Here is a 21,485-nt window from a genome sequence, read left to right as displayed (position 1 = left end):
CCCCACAGCGCCTACACTTGATGCGTGCGCAGCGAACCCACCACCCCCTACCTTCAACCCTTTCCCTGAACTCCCCCTTCCACCCACTCTCCCTCCCCCCCCCCCCACACACACACACATTCTTGTGCATACATCTACCCATACAAGAGCCCAACCTCACACACACACATTCATTGCAGTTGCATTTTTTCGGAAGATATGCACTCATTTTTTTCGACGCCTCTGTCGACGTCGACGTCACTGCAGCTGCATTTTTGTATGCACTTACTTTATTTTTGTTTCTATCTCGCTCATTCACTCACGCATATAACGGCAATCAGGCAAAGTTTAAAAAAAGGCTGAAAAAAGTGCTTTAAAGGACCTTGTTATACCCTGGTTTAAGCCAAAACAAATAACCACTTAGCAGCTGGCAAAAAATTATTTTATTGGTAATTGTTGACTCTAGGAATACTCTAAAAAATATGTTGTATTAATTGTTTATAATAAAATCCTCCTTTTATATGTCCTATGTCACTAAAAGCGAATGCTTCATTCGCTATCCTAAAACCCGCATTTTCATACTACGGACGAAGTGGGATGAGTTATTGTTTCTATCAATATAAATATATTTCGATCCTAAGATCCGTGTTTTCATACTACGGACGAAGTGGGATGAGTTATTGTTTCTATCAATATGAATATATATTTCGCTTAAGGGAAAGTAATTTTATTTCAATATTAGAATAACATTTACTAAGAGAATAGAAAGTCTAAGTTATTTATTATTTTTCCGGAAAGATCTTTGGGATTTCGATGTTATATTAAGTACAAAGCCTATAAAGCCCAAATAACTGGGTATAAAATCGGCCAATCGCGATTCGGGCAACCAGCCGACACTCATTGAAATGACAAAAATATGGAAAAAATAAGTAAATGAGAGTGGCGTGGGGAAAGGGCAGGGAAAATAAAATAATGAAACCGACGGGGGATCCATGAAACCGTTAAAAAATTGCTGCCCTGCAACAATAACAATCGCAATGGCCAGTGCACGCATTAACCTTTTGTTGCTGTTGTTGTTGCTCCTTTTTTTGTACCTTATATATTTCGCTCATTTTTTGTACTTTTTGTTGTTGTGTGTATTTTTTGGGGCCAAACGCAGCCGACTGCGCTGCCGACGTCGACGCCGTCGTCACTCTTTGCCAGTTATTACGTTCGCAATCTCTCTCGTTTTTTTTCGGTGTCGGTGTGTGCGTGGGGAGAATTTTTCGTAAACGAAAAATAATGAATATATACCCAGCGACAATCCCCGCTTGCCCCCTCGCCCCCTCTCCCACCCCATCCTTAACCCGCCGAAAGTGCATAGAAAAAAGTAGCAGAGAAGAAAGACCAAAAATACGAAAAAACACTGACACTGGTACACATAGAGAAAAAATAGTTTATGTTTAGTTTATGGAAAATTAATATTCTTTCAAAACATCAACTAAATAGTTTATTGAAAAACTACTATTATTTTATTTACTTTTAATAAATGGTATTTTTTTCAGTGAGTTTCAGAGTTTTAATTTTAACAACATCTGAAGTCAATTAATAAATATTTAAAGATCTAAAAACCATTTAAATAAAAATTTACTAAATATTCGAAGATTGAACCTGGGATTTTTTTTACTGGTGTGAGACTATTTCCAAGATCAACTACCTCTTGAAAAAAAAGTAACAATCAAAAATATCCCCCAATAAATTAATTATGTTATTGGCTACATATTTTCTCAGTGCATTCACACACACAGAGAAAGTAAAACGCAGCTTGCAAAAAAAAGCGATCGATATGATGCACTCATTTTTGTCTGCTGCGCTGGGCGACGTCGACGTCGCTGCTTTTGGTGCTTCGAGGAGCGATGCCGTCTCATCATCCTCAGCATCAGCAGCCTGAAAAAAATCTGTAATAATAAACGCTTGACGAAAAAAAAAAACTCCAAAAATTGCAGCGTCAGTGGCTTTTGTGCTTCAAGTGGTTTGATGGTCTGAGTGGGTGGCTGAGGGGGTGGTTTTTGGGTGAGGGGTTGGGTCTCGGTCATCTGGTTGGCCCCCATTGATGAACACTTTGGTCGATCGTTGTCTAATGCCTTTATCGAATTTAAGAAAGGTTCTAAAATCTCGAATATAAATATTTCGATAGAATAGAAAAAAAATAACAATCAAAATGTCTAGAGCACCAAAAAATTATTAAAAAATTAATTTTATTATCTAAAAACATGTGTTCTAGTTCCCTACATTTATACAAAAACCCTATTTTGTCTATAAATTTTCAAATCAACAAATTCTGATATATAACAGATATATCTTTTATTATATTAAAACTAAATTAAGTAATTATGAAACCATTTCTCCAGTAAATTTCCTAAAAATCTTGAGCTTTTTGCTTGGCAATGTCTGTGCTGTCTGGCTTTTCTTACTTTCTTCTTTGCATTTCCTTGGCCATATCTGACTTGCCATGTCCCTATGGCTCCTTTTTTTGCACTTCCTCTAACCCCCTTATGTATTCATGGTTTTTTGTACATTTTTTTGACACATCCTTCTGGCTTTTTTTTTGTGTGCGACAATTAAAATAGGTGTACGAGATGGTGCATGGCGACGATGGCGGCTGCTAACAAACACTTGGCCATGCTTTAGACAATAGACAAGGACTCGTGCTTTGCGGCTCAAGTGGCAGCCGCCATCGTTGCCACAGTCGCCGGTGCATCAGCATCAGCCAAGGAGCAAAAAAAATAAAAAAAAATAATAGGGAGGAGAACAAACCGAACCATAACCAGAACCGCAAACAACAAAAAATCCCACCGAAAAAAGTAATGACAAAAATTGTTGGCAAGTGCGGCGAAATTATGCACACGCTCTGTCGTCTGAAGTGCACACCTAAACCTCACCTACACCTCAGCTACACCTCAGCTACACCTCTTCCAAAGCCCAAAGTAATAATAAAAGGTGCTGCTGAACATTTTAGAGTAATTAAAAAAATAGCAGGCAACAAAACGCGAAAAAAAGTCAACGAACAGCGAATTGAAAAAAGATTGCGGAGCTGCTGAAGGAGTTAAGATGCAGCCACACAAAACGGAATACATAAATGCCGCATTCTTCCTTTCTCCTTACATATATAATCTTTCTTTTTTCCATGTCGTTTTTTGGAGATTTCATGTAAATTTATGCAGCCCACCTGCCTAACGCTGGTAATTAAGCGTGGCTGCAACGGGGCGTATGTGTAATTTTCGGCATCGTTTCATAAACCACACTCGCACAACCACACACACACACACACGGGCAGTGGTGTAATTGCACAATTTTTACATAGGCTCACAACAATAAAGCTTCAACTGCCACAGCATCAGAATTTGCGGCTGTATGGGTGAGGATGCGGGTGTGTGAGTGTGTGAGTGGGGTGCCCCGTTAAGTATGCTACAGTAAGTGCAGTGTCAGAGGCGGCGGGCGCTGCCCAAAGTGCAATTATCTCATGTATTGTCTGGCACACGATTCGGTGTTTTTTCCGGTTTTTTTCGGTGAACAATATGCCCTACAATATTTTCGGGGTATTCGAATATTTTCACTAATTTTAGTGGGTAAAATTAAGGGTTTCTGGGAGAAACGATTGCAAGTTTATTTTATTGAATTTTAGATGGTCATAAAATATATTTTTTTTAGAAAATGTTTTTTAATCTATATTTTTACGTAAATATTTTTTAGTAGTTTTAGAGGTTAAAACTTCAGCATCTCGAGAAAGCTTAAAAAGTTTATTTTCTTGAATTACATATGTTTTCCAAAAATTATTTTAACATAATTTTTGTGTATTTCTATCTAAAATATATTTTATACTGTATCATAAGACCAGAATTTCATATAAATTGCGTTAGGTTGATCTGTTTGTTTGATATGGATTTTTTAAATAAAATATTTAAGATAGGTACAACATAATAATAATATAAATAATAAAAAAAAACAAATTGCTTCAACAAAACATTATTGGAATATTATCTGATCCTTTTGATCCCGAGTACTTGGCATTAAAAATGTACAAATAAAAAAAACATTAAAAATACTGCCCAAAAAGTGCATTCCATATTCGTTTTCTGCCCAAAATATTGCTTAATTCCCACCTATTTTCTCCTTTTCGGTTTTACATGAATTTCCTCTTTTTTTTGTATGTATTGTGTTGGGGTTTTTTTAAATTTTTTTTTGGCGTTTGCGCAGATTGCCAGATTTATATTGAATACATGCTTATACATAGGTATTTATGTGCTGCAACTCCCCCTGGGCAAAAGAGAAGGGGCAGAGAAGGGGTAACCCCAATTCGGCACTCACCTGACGGACTTCACATCGCCGCTAATCGATGAGTTCGGCGATGGCTTGCTGCTAAGATCGAGCGGTGCATCCGCACTGGGACTGGGCGTATCTTTGAGTGCGGGACTGATTGCGGCTGCAGATACTTCTGAGGTAGTTGGCGTTACCGCACTAGCGATCTGTTGCTGTTGCTGCTGCTGCTGCTGCTGTTGGCTGGCCAGCGAGTTGATCAGGTTGAAGTCGGCCAGCAGTGAGAATTGCGCCAGCTGGGCGGCCATCGAGTCCATCGATGTCATTTTGGCTGCCCGCTGGGTCAGCAGCTTGTACAGTTCGAGGGAATTGGCGGATGTTGCCGCTGTAGTTGCTGTTGCTAATGATGTTGCTGCTGGTGTTGCAGTTGCAGCAGCAATGTGGCGAGCTCTGTTGCCACTGCCAATGTTGTTGTAGCTGCTGCTCTGGTGGGGCAGTGATGTGCTCGAGTCGCTGTCACTGTCGTGCTGCGTGAAGAAAGAATTAGAAAAAAATAAATTAATTAAAAATGGAAAAATTAAACAAAGATCAAAATCATTAGAGTTTTGAAATCACTTTTAAATATCATTTTTGGTGTCTTAAAGTATGCAACGATATAGTTTTAACCTAGATGTACATTAAGTCCATTCAAAAAAGTCTACTGCATATATTTAAACACCTACATACTAAGTTTAAAAGTGATTTGTGTGGTACCACAACAGACATTATTATTATTATCAATTTTTATTCAAACTTGATTTCTAAATTTTGTTAAATTCAGAGATTTAAATAAATGTACTACAAGAATTCAATTTTTACAATAACAAATAAATTATAACAAAATGAATTAAAAGACCATAAAATAGGTTTCATAATTTTAAATTATTTTAAAGAGTTGCATCTATTTTGAATACAAAAAATATGTTGTGCATTAAGTGAAATATTGTAATATATTAAAAAAATATACGTAGGTAAGTATAGAAAAATGTTAAATTTTTCAATGTTTATTTTATAGTATCCTCGAGATTTTCTAATCAAAGGGACATATTTTTTTTGGGCCTCTAGGGGTGTTAGGGATTGTTGACCCACCTGATGAATGTGGCTATTACTAGTGCTGCTACTAGTGGCTGTTGCTGCTGTTTCGGCCACCAAATCTCCCTGGGCGTTAACCGTTAGCAGGCGACCGTTAACACAGAAATTGCACTTGGCCGACGGTCTCCAATCGATGGGTTCTGGCGGTGGTGATGGTGTACTGGTGGCTCCCGGTGTTGGTGTACGTGATGAATCGTGTGATGTTTGGTTGTTCTCTAAGGAAAGGGAATCCAAAAATATTTAGTAATCTTCTGGGGATTATATAGGTATCATATAACCCACCAAAATCTTCTTCCAGCAGCTGGCTGCCGTTGTGGTGCTGCTCTAGACGGTGGTTCTCTGTTTCACAGTGGTTGGGCTCCTTGCTGCTGGGCTTGTATTGCGGTGGCTCGTCCTCGGAACCGGCTATTGCTATGGGCTGTTGCTCCTCGATATTCAAGTGGCTGCGCGTCAGTTGCTCTTGATAATGTTTCCATTGCCTGCGACCCATAAATTCTTCAGCAACGCGTTCTAGGCCTGAAAGAAAGGAAAGAAAATAAAAAAAAGTTTATTAAATATTTAAAAATAAATATTTTTTAACAGTATACAATATAATAGATTTAAATACTGTATGTTTATTTTAAAGCTTAAGTTTTATATGAGATTATTGAATATTTTTTCCACTGACTGCATACTTTTGTGGCCCCACTCAAAACACATTCGCAATTTCGCCGAGAAGGCCAATCTGCGGTGCATTAATTATTTAAAGTTCCTGAGCAGTTCAAGAGTATTATGCCAGTTGCATGGCTTAATAAACTATAATTTGCCTAGTGGTGGCAATTAATAAACCACTTTTTTATTTTCTTCTTCAGTCGACCCAAACCCTAATGCTGTTTCGCTCCTGGGAATTTTAGCAGACAGAAATTACTTAATTGAAATGCAATGCCACTAAGTATAGGAGAAAAATGCATGGAAAAAAGGAAAAAAATGAATCGAAACGAAAAAGAAATGGCAAATTGTGAGGGGTGCACTATACTTAAAAGACGGGACACACGCTGCGTATGCGTAATTATTGAATACGAAATGTGTGCGAGTGGAAAATTGATAGATTTGTATGTTTGCATTGAGGCGACTTGTGCTGCATTTCTACTTGGCCAACCTTCTTGGCCCGTCCGAGAACTCTAATTGCCGCACAAAAGTTATGCAATTTAATGCAAAATGCATTTGGCCACCGGAGTGGGAGAACATATATGTGGTTTGGGCTCCAACCCCGCCACTTGAAGGGGCAGGCATGCGTGGCTCAAAAGCAAAACTTTTGCGCATATGGCAAAAGGCTACGCGTCAACTCACACGAAATGCGAATTAAAGGAGGGCCAGTCGAAGAAAATGAAGGAAAAAAATAAATATATAGAAGTATATGAGAGACCAAAAATACAACATTTATATGGAGGGATATCAAGGTATTTTTGTAGCATTTTTAGTGCCAAAAAAAGAAAACAAGACTGAGCCTATGTTCCGAACCGGAAGTTAGAAGGTGGGTGGGTTTCAGAAATTCCAGCACCCTCATGTCCTTGTGGCTGTCCCCATCGTCCTGATTGCGCACAAGTGCGTGTGTTCGGTGCGTGCGTTTGGGGAATGGGAATGGGAATGGGCATGGCAACTTGGGGCTGAAGTGGAGCAGCCGGTGGAGGGATGGGCAGAAGGATCGGGGGAACCCCAACCAGCGACGCACTGCAGCTGCTACTGCTGCTCATTCCGGCGCAAAAGTGGAGCGGCATGTTCAAACTTTTCGCAGTGTAAAAATTGCATTGCTTTCCTAGCTGCAACGGCAACTGCAACTGCAACTGCAGTTTTTTAAGCGCTCAAATAAACAGGGTCGTCGTCGTCGTCGCCGTCATCGTCATCGTTGTTGTTGTTGTCGTTGTTTTAGCGCTTCGGGGGTTGCGACGTCAACGTTGCCCCACCGCCTACCCGCCACAAACCTTGTCCCGACTTTCCACCTGCCGCACGCACCGAAAAAAGGCGAAAAAACGAGGTGAATGCACGCACGGGACGTACAAAACTCAAACTTTAAAATGCAACCAGTCCACAGACACACGCCTGCATTTTGTCGTTAAAAAATGCAGTGAGCCCGATAGCGGGATTTGCACGATAGGCAAATGCCCTGCCAGAAAATAAGCCCTACGTGGGATTTACGATTTATTATACAAGCTGATTAAATTAATCAACGACATAACTCCATTTACAACCATACCTTTCGTTAAAACATTTTTTAGTATATGTATCTTGGTTATTAAACTTAAACTCCTTTAATTTAAATTCTCTATTAAATACTCAAAGTGAGTGTTGAAGGTGTCTAAAAGTATGCAGCATGTTTTCAAAACGGACTTCCGATAGATTCAGTATAAAGACGAAGCTTTGGTATTTTTCATTGCATACTTTTAGACACTCTTATAAATATTTTTAAAAAGCTATTGATTTTTTACTTTAAATAATTACTTTAGAGCTCAAACAGATTTTGTGACCAAGTTTAGATTTAGATTTAAAAGAAATTATTATAATTTTCTTAATATTAAACAAAAAACGGAGGTTAAGAAAACCTTTATTATTCAATTTTTTTTTAATAAGGTCTGAGCTTTTTTCCCAGCTAATTACGAGGCCCTTAAGCCACGTCCCACCGATCTATTGGTTTGTATCAATTAACTGTGGCTTATCCACTTCCCCGTCGTTCAGCTGCTAATTCCTATTCATTACAAAACGAGCCACAAATTGCATTCGGCCATCTGCGGACGAAGGGTGCGTGTGTTTTTAGCGAAGGAAACCCTACGCACAGGCGAAATGCCAAATGGGGGTTCCCCTACTAAAGATGCACACATACACCAATCTGCCAGCAAACACACACACATGCAGAATGCACGCACGCAATGCACTCACGCACACAGTCAGTGTCTGCCGTGTTTTGTCTCCGGCTGCACGAGTGTGCGTTTGTTTTGTGCATGTGGTCGGGGCGACACACATTGCGTATGAAGATGACGACGTCGACGGCCGCAAGGCGGGATTTCAATGCTGTTTTGGGTTCGGGTTATGTTTCAGTTTCTGGGTGTGCTACTGGTTCTGGTTCTGGTTGGAGTTCTGGTTCTGGTGGGGTAGTGCCAGTGCCATCATTGCTGTCTGCCCGCGTTCACATTATGCCAAGCAAGCAGCGCCTGAATGTATGCTAAATAGAATTTTTCGCTGGCCGCGAACTTACAGTGGCACCTCGGTTAAAGGTGTCTAATGGGGTTTACTTCATTCCTTCTTATCCATATCGCTTAGCTAAAGGTAACTAAATAATAAAAGCTTGTTTTCTGCAAGTACAAGTGACAAAGATTTATCTTTTGAGATGAAATCTCTTAGAAACATGCCTAGAAGTATGCTGTAAAAATAGTATTTCCTATCAAATTTGTCTAATGGGAGGGCTTACTTCATTCTTTCTTTTTAAAGAATTTTGTATCCAGATCTCTTAGCTAAAGGTGCTTGTTTTCTGTATGTACAAGTGCCAAAGAAATATCTCGTAGGTTAAAAACTCTTAAAAAATATAGGCCTAGAAGTATGCTGTAAATTTGATCGTCTGATACGTAATGGATTAAATTATTTCATATTATCAAACACTTACAGCAGCGATATTGAATCTCTAAGGATGAATTTTCTTATGAAAAATAAATCATTGAGCGGACACATGGAAAAACAGATAATTTGGGGAGCATCACAAAAAAAACTAGTGATTGGGAAGGTGTATGCAGTTAAAACTCAAGGGTGTTGTTGGATAAAAATATATTGTTGCATACTTTTCAACACTTTCAAAAGTGATTTTATAACCCTAGTGAAAACTAACCCTAGGATACTATTTTGATAAAAATTGATACTTAAAACGACAATATCTAGTGTTTTGAGAGGTTTTTAGAAGTATGAAGTTTAATCCAATCGGTTTTGAAGAGCCGAAATATATTGTTGCATACTTTTAAACGCTTTCAAAGGTTATTTCATAACCCTAGTAATTTTAGGGAACCCTGTAATATTATTTTCATAAAGGTTGTTAACTAAAACTACAGAAAGCATTCAAATTTAAGTTTCTTTAATTTTCCTAAGCCTAATGAGTCCGGATTATGCCAGCGACTCCTGTACAAGGAAAATAGAAGAAAAATGGGTGTATGGCGATGTCGGTGGGTAGTCTGACCTATGACTGGATGGGTGTGTGTGTGCGTGTGCTTGAATAGGTGTTTGGATAGTGTGTGTGCGGGAGAGTTTGCCATTCAAGGCAACGCAACGTGACACGTCAGGTGGGCTATTGGGATGGTAAACTAAGCGGAATGGAGGGATCGGGCCTGGAGCTCCAGTTCGCCCCCCGTCTGCCCATCCTGTCAGTTGGCCTGTCGTCCTGTCTGTCCGTTTGTTTGCTCTGGGGTCGTCGCTGCGGTGCGGTGCCCTAAAACCTACAACAACCGACTGACAAACAAAAACGAAAGTGCGTTTAATCAAAGTTAGCTATTAAAGCCAAATGACTAAACTAATTGTGACCCGCCGCAGCGGGGCGTATGATTTATTTGCATTTTGTGGGGGAATTTTTTTTTCATTTCTACTGTTGTTGTTGGGTTGGTTTCGTACCTTAAACCCATACTAACCGAAAAAAATTGAAGCAATTAAACACGGAAACTCATTTACACACACATACGCTTAACGAAATGCAAATGGCATGCGCCATGAGAGAGACAACGCATGAAAAGTGGCAAAAGAAATGGGAAAAGCAGCAGCAACAACTACAGCAACAACAAAAAAAAAAAGAAACGAAAAAATGCAATTATCGATTAATGTACCACATTATATATGGCCCATGTATATATGTGTGTGGAGAGGCCTGCAAGTAGATAAGCCCTTATGTACACATGCCACTTATGTACAGGCATCCGTAGGTATGTTCGGCCAGAAGTCATTAAAAAATGTTTTTTTTTTCGCCGGCCTCGACTGGCAGGCTCATTGAGTTTTATTCAATTCTCATCCTTTAATTTCATTTTCGGGTGGCGAAATGGGTTGGGGGAGGGGGGAGGGTATGTCAAGTCGTTTACATAAGCAAATTACTGTAATGACGATACATAATGTATATTGTCTCATTGTTGCAGTTGTCATTTGCATTAAAAGATGTATGTGTAAATAGGGATTTATATGTAATACATTTTTTCGTGAGCCATGTGCTGCATTTCCCCCTGCCAAGAACACAAGACACACAAGACGGTGCACCACGGCAATTTGACATTTTCCTACAGTTTTCAGCTTTTTTGAGGTAATGCGTGCCGTAATCAAATGTCAAAAGTTGCCGCCAGCCTTGTGGCGCATACGTAACATTACGTATACGCAGTGTAATTTTCGCCCCATAAATACTGCATTAGTTGAACCGCACAAAGGTGTTGGGCACATGGCCCCGTTCACAGATAATTAGATTCTAGCCACACGTGGATGAAGTTGACTGGCCTATATAATGGAAATCCTTAGAATTATTCAATTTAATAGGAACCAAATTGATGTACTTCTTTCCTTATCACGATATTATTTTAAGTGCTAGCAATCAAAGAGTTTTGAAATCACTTTTAAATGTAATTTTAGGTATCTAAAAGCATGCTTCAGTATATATTAAACCTAGAAATGCCAGTAGTTCATTCAGAAATTTTTTATTGCATACTTTTAGACACCTAAAACCATATTTATATGTGGTTTTTAAATTCTAGTGATTTGTGTGATATTCTCAAATATCATATTAAATGTTACTTTACTTATTACTTTACTTTTATATGCTTTACAGAATTAAAAGCTGGATTACTTGTACAATGGAATTTAGCAGAAATTAAAAACTGAGAACAATTAAATTCAATTATAATCGTACTACAAACATACACGACTTTTAGGTATTGTAAGCAAATACTTGAAGCTATTGCATTGCAAAACAAGCCTTATTTTGTTGACTTTTGTTTTCTCTGCCTGCTTTTCGCACACACCCAAAAAACGGGCTTTTAACGAGAATTCCACTAAAAATTCTTTAATTAGAAATTCAACATATTGTGGCTATTTTCGCTGCCGCTGCCTTTTGGCCACCGCGACACGCCATCGTATTTTGCATAACATTTTGAGTAATGTCTAATGTCAACGTACTCCCATCCATGTAAGCTCGGGGGTGGGCCCAACTGGTTTTCCAACTGGCTGAAAGGCGGGGGAGGACGAGGAAAAGGAAAAGCCAGCTCGGCAGCCGGCCGGCGTCACATGTCCTGCCGCAACAACAAATTGGTTGAAGCGGAGCGGCAAGGACAAAGGGAAAAGCCAAAAGTGCGGCTAAGAAATGAGTTTGGCTAAATCACAAAAAACTGGCAGCAGCAGCAAATGCGTGGAAAAATGCAGGGGGAAAAGCGAGGCTGGCACTGGGAAAATTAGTTACTTTAATTTAAGATTTAATAGAGATTTAAGTACGTATTATTTATTCTAAGAATTTATCCACTGTTGTTAATAGGAGATGCAATTTAAATAGAGAAATTGCTTTAACCTATAAGAACAGAATAATTTTTGAACTATACTTAAATGCACTTTATCTAATACTTATAAATCTGGAATAAATATTTTTTTAAATTTGTTATATTTATAAATTAATATCAAATTGTAATAATATAATAAATCTATATTTAAATGTCTTATTTACAAAGTTAAAATATATTTAAATGTGTAATAAATATTTATTCCAATTTTAATTTAGGGCACAGAAATATTTGATTTTTAATCGAGTGTTTTTTTCCGCGTGCATCTTTTTAGGTTCCCCGTTTTTTGAGGCTCCCCGTTCGAAAGGACATGCGACTCCTGCGTGCCTGGGGCCGAAAATTGTGGCCAACATGTATGGCTAAAAAGAGGGCTAAGAAAGGGGCAGTGGCAGCGCTGAAATGTAAATGAATTGCACTAAATGCAAGGACATACGCAGCACACACACACATACACAAATGAACAGAGGCACTAATACACGGATGCAGATGAGTAGGACAATTCTAAGCAGGCAGCGTTGACAGGACCTCCACCCCCTAAAAACCCCCTACACCCCCCCCCTAAAAACCCCATCCATTTGAACCATTAGCAACCCTTGCACAAACTAAAAACGCAACCTACCCCAAAAAATGAAAAGAAACTCGGCAAACTTGTCGCATATGGCAATTTACATACTGACAACATCAATACAGATACACATGTGAGTGTGACTGTGACTGTGCCTGTGTGTGTGTGTGTATCTGTGTGTACTTTAGGCTTTTTGTGTGTCACTTTGGCATAGAATTTTAGCCGCTGTCGTCGGTTTTTCAGCTTCGTCGTGGGCCAAAATGGGTGAAAATTAGAGGCAGAAGCGAAATAAATTCGATTGCCTCATTCGGCTTGGCTCGTCTCGATTCGGCTCATCTTGTTGTTGTATGGCTTTTTCGGCGTGGGTGCATCCAGACCCCCTTTAACCCCCAGCTGCCCCCTTAACCCACCACCGCCCCCACATTCGTTCGTGCTAGCGTTGTCCCGCTCTAATGCGCTTTCGTATGCACTTTTCGGCCTGCATGCAATTTGATTGGCCACAACATTTTTCGGCCAACAGCCAAACACTCAGGGGGCAGGAAAAAAAAAACCTAAAAACTCGGAAAAACACGAAATTTGGTTCGTTTCGATTGCATTTGATTGCATGTTTGTTTAGGCCCATAGCCGTACTGCCTTTCGACTGCAAATGCAATTGGCGGAGAAGGCCTGGGCTCGAAAAAGGAAATTGGGCTGGCCGAAAAGAAAAGTTGCCATAATTGATGTGCTAAGTGCTGCAACATTGCAAATTGCTAATTGCAGGTGTCGAATTGCCGATTGAAGGGTTACTTCAAGAGCCAAAATGGAGGGTATAATTCGTCGGTTTGATTGCCGTTCTCATTGCCATTGTTGTTAAGTGAAAGTGTGGGGAGTTCTAGTGGTTTCCACACACAAAGAATTATTGATTAATGTATCAATCATTTATTGTGGGTTTCCTTTTAAAGTTTTCGATTCAGAGTTCAGCAAGTAATATTTTATAATTACATTGGGAATGCAAGTTTAACAAAAATTACAAAGAGAAAAGTTTTAAAATAGTTCTAAGGAATTTGCCTATAATTAAGAAGGATGTTATTTCAACATTTGTTGAAACAAAAAGTACCTTTTGTATTATATTTAATGATGGGGAAGGTTTTAAATAAATCTGAATATAAAAATTTATGTTTATGCAATCAAGACTTTAGTTCAAAACTTATTTCAACACTGGTTGAATCAGAAACTACCTTTATTGTTATGATTAATGATTAGGATGATTATTAAATAAAAATAATTACAAACATTGTTGTTTATGCCATCGTAGTTTTAGTTGGTTTTTCGTTTATAACCATTTAAAGCTTATGTGATTAATGTAATTATGTAAGCTAGAATTATCTATAAATTTGTTATGACTAATCTTTATTTATATTCTTTTCGAATGACTGACATAAAATGCACCTTGCAATAAATCTTACATTTCCCTGTATCAATTTTTTCCAACATTTTTAGCCTTTGACTTTCACTACCTTTATTGCCATTTTCAATAGACTGATATGTCCAAAATTTAACTACCCCATAAAAGTCAAGAAGAATGCAGTAAAATAAATATTCTAAGCGAAAAAGAAGAGAAGGCCAAGCGAAAAGTTTTTAATATAAATAAAGTTCTGGCCGAATAGCGACATAAAAACCCGAAGGCAGAGGCATTGGGCAGAATTTATTGAAATGTAAAATGCCGAGAAATGCAATTTCCGCACAAGTAACTGCAGCACAGCAGCAGCAACAATAACACAGACAATTGCCGAGAGTCCCGCAACACAAAAAATAACTATACAAATATAAAGAAAAAATAAAAAAAAAAACGAGGGGAAACCCAAATAAAAAAGGCAGCAAGTAATATGAGAATGGCAAGGGCGCGGATAGAGGACATTAAAATTGCAGCTGCAACATCAGAAGCAACAGCAACATCATCAACCAAAACGGCAACAGCAACTATGGCAAAAAGAATAGAAGCGCTGCAATTGCTGCATGCACAGCGGCAATATTGCAGCACGGCAGCAACAGGCGACGCTTGTGGACCAAACTGCAACCATTAAACTGATGGCATAATACAAATGGAGCACTGGCAAACAAACAAATGCAGGCGGATATATGTATATAGGGGGATATATATGCGGATATTTACGGATATATATACATTAAGTGGAGCAGGCTGGCGTGCAACAGGCGGCAGCCAAAAAGTATGCAACACACAGATACACAGGAAAACAAACCGGCTAAACAACTAAAACTAAACCAATTCAGGCGCTCATTCATTCATTGAATTCGGAAATTCAATTTGGTTAGAAAGAGCCGGCAAATGGATGCGCCAGAAAGAGAAAGGACGAAGTGAGGGCGAAACGAGGGCCACAATTGTTAACTACACAACGATGTGCAATAAAACGTGGCCAAAAGGGCGGAGGGGGGTTTGGGGTGGCACATTTTATTCATGGATTTAGTTGAATTTGCAATGAATGGGTTTTCGGCTTAGTTGCCTGGCGGACAGCCAGACATTCAGACATCCAGACAGCCATGAAAAAGAGCAAATGATGACATAGAACACACAGCAGCAGCAGCACCACAACCAGATGCAATAGGAAGAACAACAAAAACAGCGGCATTGGCATTTCAATTTAAATGCTCTTCAGCAACAACAAATGCCAACAAGTGGCAGCCGAACTAAGGAGTTTAAGTGAAAGAAGGAGAGAGTACTCTCGGTTGTGCACTTGGAGAAAATGGTTAGGGAAACACATCTTTCACAACCTTTTATGTGTAAAATAAATTAAGAAATTATGGTAAATTTTAAGCTGTCAGAAAAGCATTTAAAGATTTTTACAGTTTGAATAGGTAAGGTTCTTATAGATATAAAGGAAGCTTTATGGCTTTCAAAATAACTAAAAAGAAGTCCCATATTAAACAAGATTTTTTTAGTAAGTCTAATTTAAGTGGCTTTGGCTGAGCCCTACTTCTTGGTTTTTAGGGTATAGCTTTATATATACTTATATATACACAGAGAGAAATATCCAAGAACATTGTTCTTGAATTGGGAACATTTGTTCTTAAAAACCGTGTAAGTAAATTTTCATCAACGTTCTCAATATTAGAATATTAAATTGTGTTTATTTAACAACTTGTGATAAGTATAAGTATAACTTAAAAATGTCGTTAAATGTCGTTTTTAAGAACATTTTCAACTTAAACGAGAACATCAGAATTTTCTCTGTGTAGATTTAAATGTTATGTTCAAAAGATACAAAGCCCTTTAGGTACTTATACATTTTTTATATAATTCTAAAAAAATAATTAATTGAAAATTAGTTCTGTATAAAATCCATGAATATCTCTCAGTGCACCGCAAGGTGTTGTGGCACTCAACAGTTGTGTTGCCAACACCAGTGGCCATGAATGAGCAGCCGTAGCAAGTGGCAGTGGCTCCCATCTTGGTCCCCCAGCATACTCGCAACTCGACGCAACTCCACCAGCCGCCAGTCAGTTAGTCAGTTGTTAACAGGAACTTTGTTTTTGACAGCCAAGTTGAAGTCGAGTAGACTGGCGGAGCTAACCGTAGCTCTAAATAGACAATTTCCGCAGCAGCCGGGCGGCATCAAAATGGCAAAATTGGTGTTGGTAGCCAAATGGGGGAGATGCTGGATGCTCTCCACTTGATAGGCAAGTGTGAAACCAATTTGGGGGGCCACTTAAGTGTCCTCCACTTCAGGAATGGCCACCGAAAAACTGCAGTGCTGCAGATTTTCCAAAAAAACACACACAAGCGTTACGTATACGCAGCGTGGAACAAAGCGGGCACACACAAAAACAGCGAAAACGATAACGAGAATGTGAAGTGGCAGGACGTGGCAGGATGCTCCTTGCCACTTCAGCATATGTAGCTAAAAGTCAACCCGAAAAAAGGCCAAAAAAAAAAACAGAGAAGCGAATGGGAAGTGTTGAGTGATGCAACTAATTGCGGAGTCGGTTGGGGAGCTGAAAGGATAATTGCGCGGATTGCACACAGATCGCCTTAATCCTTTTAGGCCTGTGCCGGGGCATATTCATGGGTGTTGCAACAGACCAGTTGCACCCAGGGAAGACCAAAGGATACCAGGCCAACCCAGAGCAAACACTGCCCCCCCCAACTCATCCACTTGATTTCATTGCGGCATAAAAAAAAAGCGAAACAAAGAACCGAAAATTCCATAGTCAAACGGGGCTTCTGTCAATTCTTTTCCCATTTTTTTCCGCGGCCTCAACAGCAACACCTCTTATGCCGGAGTGTGGGTGGGCCAAAGGATGCAGGATGCACGATACAGGATGCAGGACACAGGGACCAGAGACCAGGGACCAGAGTGTGTGGGCTTCGCAATTTTTTGCGCGAAAATTCCCCGCTTTTTTTCGCGCTTGTTGGCCCTGGCCAAAAGCCGCTGGCTGCCTGTGATTGCCAGTGATTTGTGGCGGGCATTGCAGCCAAAAGCCTTCGGGGAAAACCAGTTGGGCAGGAAAAAGAGATGCGCCGAATGGCCGATTGATGTCTCTATTTTTAGGCAGCTCGAATAAATCGCATTTGGACACGATAATCTGGCAGAGACTGCATGAAAGCCAATAAAGAAGGACTTCATCGGGGACTGCATTTTTTAGTAAGTAAAAAAAGATTCAGTAAATTAATGAATGAACAGACAATTTTGTTAAATTGCTAAGGCCTTTTGACCCTTAAATGATTTTTGATATAATTTAAAAAGTCCTTAGCATGATTTATTATATAAATTTTGACCCTTAAATGATTTTTGATATAATTTAAAAAGTCCTTAGCATGATTTAATGTATAAATTATTATAATGTTGGTAGAAACTTTTCTCTATCCTTTTTAAAATGAATACTAAGAGTCAAAAATCAAGCCAGTAATCAATAATGATATTTTTTATTTAATCTAAAAAGTCCTGTACATGATTTAATATATAAATTAACATAATTATATTAAGCTGTAGACCATTTTGTAATTTTAATATAAGTTCGTTAAGTTAGTCAAAAATCAAGCAAGTGTCATAAGGCCTTAGTCGTTTTCCAAAGGAACCCTTGAACCCATTTTATGGAATACCATGATTTTTAGCACTATATAGCCCCCTAAATCTGACAATCTATCAACCCCAAGATATGTTTGCATATTTTTTTTTAATGCTCAATCAAAGTCAACTTTATGTACCCGTCATTCGTTTTCAATTTTCGTTTGTTGTGTGTCGTGTTAAATTTCAATCACTTAAGAATGCATTTGTTGTCACTTCCAATGAAAGCGCACGATTTGCCTTTACATATGTGCAAAGTTGCATATACGATCAGCTATATATACATATATATATATATAGATAGATATATAGGGAAAAACAGAGAAAGAGAGCTAAAATCAAAAGCAGCAATAGAAAACCTTGAATCAATTGATCCAGAACGCAAAAACCGAGCAAGAAAAAATACAAGCCGCGTTCTGTGTTCGCCGAAATAAATTAGAATTGAACTTGCTGCGCCATATTTGGTTACAATTCGAACGCTTAATTCCGCATACGTAGACCGCACCGGATCGGGGTTTTCAGGAGCGGGGGGATTGGATTTGTGGGTGTGGATCGGGGCTTGGCAACGTGTCGCATTCGCCTTATAAATTTCTAGCTAAATATTTAATTTATTTACTTTTCGGTTTTCCAGAGACTCACACAATTGGCAATTACAAATGAATTTGCCGCTCCGCGACTACTTTTATTCAAATTGCAATCCCTTGAGTCGCCGGCATCGAGTTAAGCCATAAAAACTGCTGCTTATTAATTAATGGCAATTAATTTATGTCTAATTGATTTGCGGAAAACTACGCTTAAATGGTTGTTATTTTTTTGTGTTTTGCCAATTTTAAAACTCATTCATTCGGTTTATGATGAGTCAAAGCCTTGCGTTTGAGGAAGTGTAAGCCATTTTTTTAACATCTCTTAAATAATCGCTTTATATGTGAAGGTTTCTTGGAATTGTTTGATTGTTTTCTATAAAATATAAAATCATTTTATAATTACAGTGTAATTTTATGCGACATTTTACTGACACTAAACTAACACAAGCATTACTAAATCCAATAAATCTATCTAGACACCAAACAACTAGCTATTCCCCCATAATCTTTTTTATTCGACATTCCACTGATCTTGAACTTAGGCGAGCTATAAAAAATGGAATAAAAATTGCATATCAAGGCGTATAATATTAACGAATGTGGCCGCAAAGTGCGGCGTGTGAAATATGGAATTACAGTTGCAACTGCAAAGATTTGCATTAACTTGGGCATAAACACACTATAGATATATATGTACTTCCACATGGTTGTGCCTCAAAAGTCAATTGGGTGTGTTGAGCTGGTAGTTCTCGAATCGAAATGCAATTTGTTTGTCATAAAAAGTGGCATGATTTCTAGCTGAGAGAGATCTTGAGATTTCACGGCAGACCGAAAACAAAACAGAATGGACTCAGATCATTTAGAATCTGCGCTTCGGAAAGGTAATAAAAACACCTAATAAAAGCACAAGCATGCTTCCTGATACTTTCACATAATTTTCAATGGCTCGAAAACCTGTAAATATCGTAATTTGCGGTAATAAAAATAGTATTAGTCTATGGAGGAAAATATTAGGGGGAAAGATGATAAAGAAAATTGTTTATACTACGATACAATAGAAGTTTTTATAACGATGTAGATTTATTAAAAGAAGAATAAAATAAATAAAATAGAATTTTAAATTCTCAAATTTATGATAAACAGTTGTTATATGGCCCTTATTTTTAGTATAAACATTCAGTGTTGGGAATTTTAAATTCTTTTATGATTCATAAGATCCCGATCTTGGCTTCGCCCACCCGAGCAAACTTTGGTTGTTAAAATTTTATGGCTTCTTCTGCCGCTTTTTCTCGTTCTCCCAATTATGCATAATTAAACTTGCTGATTGCATTACAAAAATTAATTTTTCCCCGTTTTCTTTGCACTTTTCACAGATAGAATCGTTTTTTCCCGCTCCTGCTCCCTTTCCCCCCTCCACCGTGTCCACACATTTGCATCTACATCATTTTCCTATACATATTTTTTCGCATATTTGATTACACCACATGCGCCTCTTTCGTCAGCTTTTCCCTAAGCTTTGCCTTCTATTTTCTCTAGCCCCTACTTATATCTATCTATCTATCTATCTTTCTATCTATGTATCTATATCCGACGACTTTGCCATGTGAATTTGGTTTCGTTTGGTGCGCTCATTTATTCTCCTTCGCTGCTTATTGACGTTTCCACTTATTTAGTGTATTTTGCGCATTTTCGTACATGCTGAAAATATTCTCGAATTCTTTTTTTTTTTGCTCACAAAAAAAACTTGTTTGAATTTTTTACTTTGTTTTTTTTTGTTATCTATTTTGCATGTGGTTTTGGTTCTAAGTTTCTGACTTTGGCAGTGTGAGTGCAACCGCCTGGCTTTGTTGCTCATTTTCATTAACGCTGCACTATCGAATATGTTTCGTCCAACAGTGGGTTCTCTGTATGCCAGACCGATTCGCTAAACAAACAAATTTTACTGTTAAAAAATCGCTGTTGTTTTGCCATTTTTTGTGTATGCATTTCGGCGGGGTGTTAATTGTGTTGCACTTTGCCAGAGAAACCGAACAAACGGCTTAGACAAAAATGTGCATTCTATTGGGGCGAAAAACTAAGGAGGGCTTTGTATTGCTCTGGATTTTTTTTTATATTTTAAAATGATCTAGGAAATTTAGTAAAAACAATTGAACACCAAAATTACATAAATTATATATAAAAGGAAAACTAAGGAGATCTGGATTTTAAAAATATTTTAAAATGATCAACGAAAATTAATAAAATTAGTTGAGCCTCAAGAAAAATTACAAAAGATATATATGTATAAGGAAACTGAAAAGAGCTTCGTATTGATCTGGATTTTTCAATAATCTTTAAATGATCAGGGAAATTTAATGCATATATTTGACTCTAAAAAATACATAAAACATATATATACATATATTTAAAAATCATTTTATTGAAGGTAATTTTTTGTAGAACTTCAAAATGTATCTTATTCATAAAGTGCTTTTAACTTCGGTGTAACAAAGCATAATTTGCTTAGTTTATTCAAATTTGTTTGTTGAGTTTGACTTTGGTTTTATTTATGAATGCAATTTGTTTTGTAAATTTAGTTTGGCCAAATTTGGAGCCGCCAAAGCGACACCCACATGGTTGTTGTTACTTTATGCCCCCAACTCGATTTGGGGCTTGTCCACCGGGCCTGACATTTTGGTAGTCAGCTTTTAGCCTTGACTGGCTGTCTAATTGATTGCCATTGCATTGGCTGTGAGCTGAAAAAATATTCCGCTAGCATAGTCAAAGGCAAATTAGGACTAATTAATAAAAGCTTTCAGCACAATGCACCCACTTGCTACCAATTGTCAAGCGCGAAAGCCGCACAAAGCCAGAACAGCCTACTTGGTTATTAGTAATTTAGTTTAAAAATAACAAAATAGAAATAGAAATAAGCATATTGCTGATGCTGTCGTAATTATATGAACCTGGAAGCGCACTTAACCAAATCGAATTCTCTATAAAACAATAACACAACCCCCAGTGTCAAAGAACAAGGAAAAAAAAGATGAGGAATGAGCTGGAAATTATAATAATAATGCAGTTGCGGCATGCGTGGCAGTGGCATAGGCCTCTGTTCTAACACAATTACAAGTGAGTGCACAGTGGAAAAGCAGGAAAATGCCAACTGAAAAGTAAAAAAGTGAAGGAAAAACCCAAAGAACACACGCGCAGACCAAAAAGAACTGAAGATATTGCGTTGATTGGATGGCTAATGAAATTCACTGGGGCCATTAGGGCCTAGGTTTGTCAGGTTCTCCACGCAAATCGAATTCATTAGGATATCATGCAGAAACAAATCGAGCGAGGCAAGAAA

The 21,485-nt window shown here is 38.2% G+C and overlaps 1 protein-coding gene across 1 annotated transcript in view; it reads right to left on the bottom strand.

The window, feature by feature from the left end:
- The window catches only part of Eip93F (Ecdysone-induced protein 93F), a 67,503-nt gene that overhangs the window by 7,170 nt on the left and 38,848 nt on the right, over positions 1-21,485 (bottom strand). Inside the window, exons 3-5 of the mRNA XM_036817196.3 lie at positions 5,689-5,922; positions 5,404-5,621; positions 4,327-4,802 (exon numbers count right to left, since the gene is read on the bottom strand). Of these exons, the coding sequence (XP_036673091.3) occupies positions 4,327-4,802; positions 5,404-5,621; positions 5,689-5,922 (928 nt within the window). The remainder of the gene's footprint in view (positions 1-4,326; positions 4,803-5,403; positions 5,622-5,688; positions 5,923-21,485) is intronic.

Source organism: Drosophila suzukii, chromosome 3 (genome assembly GCF_043229965.1).
Source record: "Drosophila suzukii chromosome 3, CBGP_Dsuzu_IsoJpt1.0, whole genome shotgun sequence".
NCBI classification, from domain to species: Eukaryota; Metazoa; Arthropoda; class Insecta; order Diptera; family Drosophilidae; genus Drosophila; species Drosophila suzukii.
The sequence above is the reverse complement of the archived record's forward strand: the minus strand, read 5'-3'. Positions and strand labels throughout refer to the sequence as shown.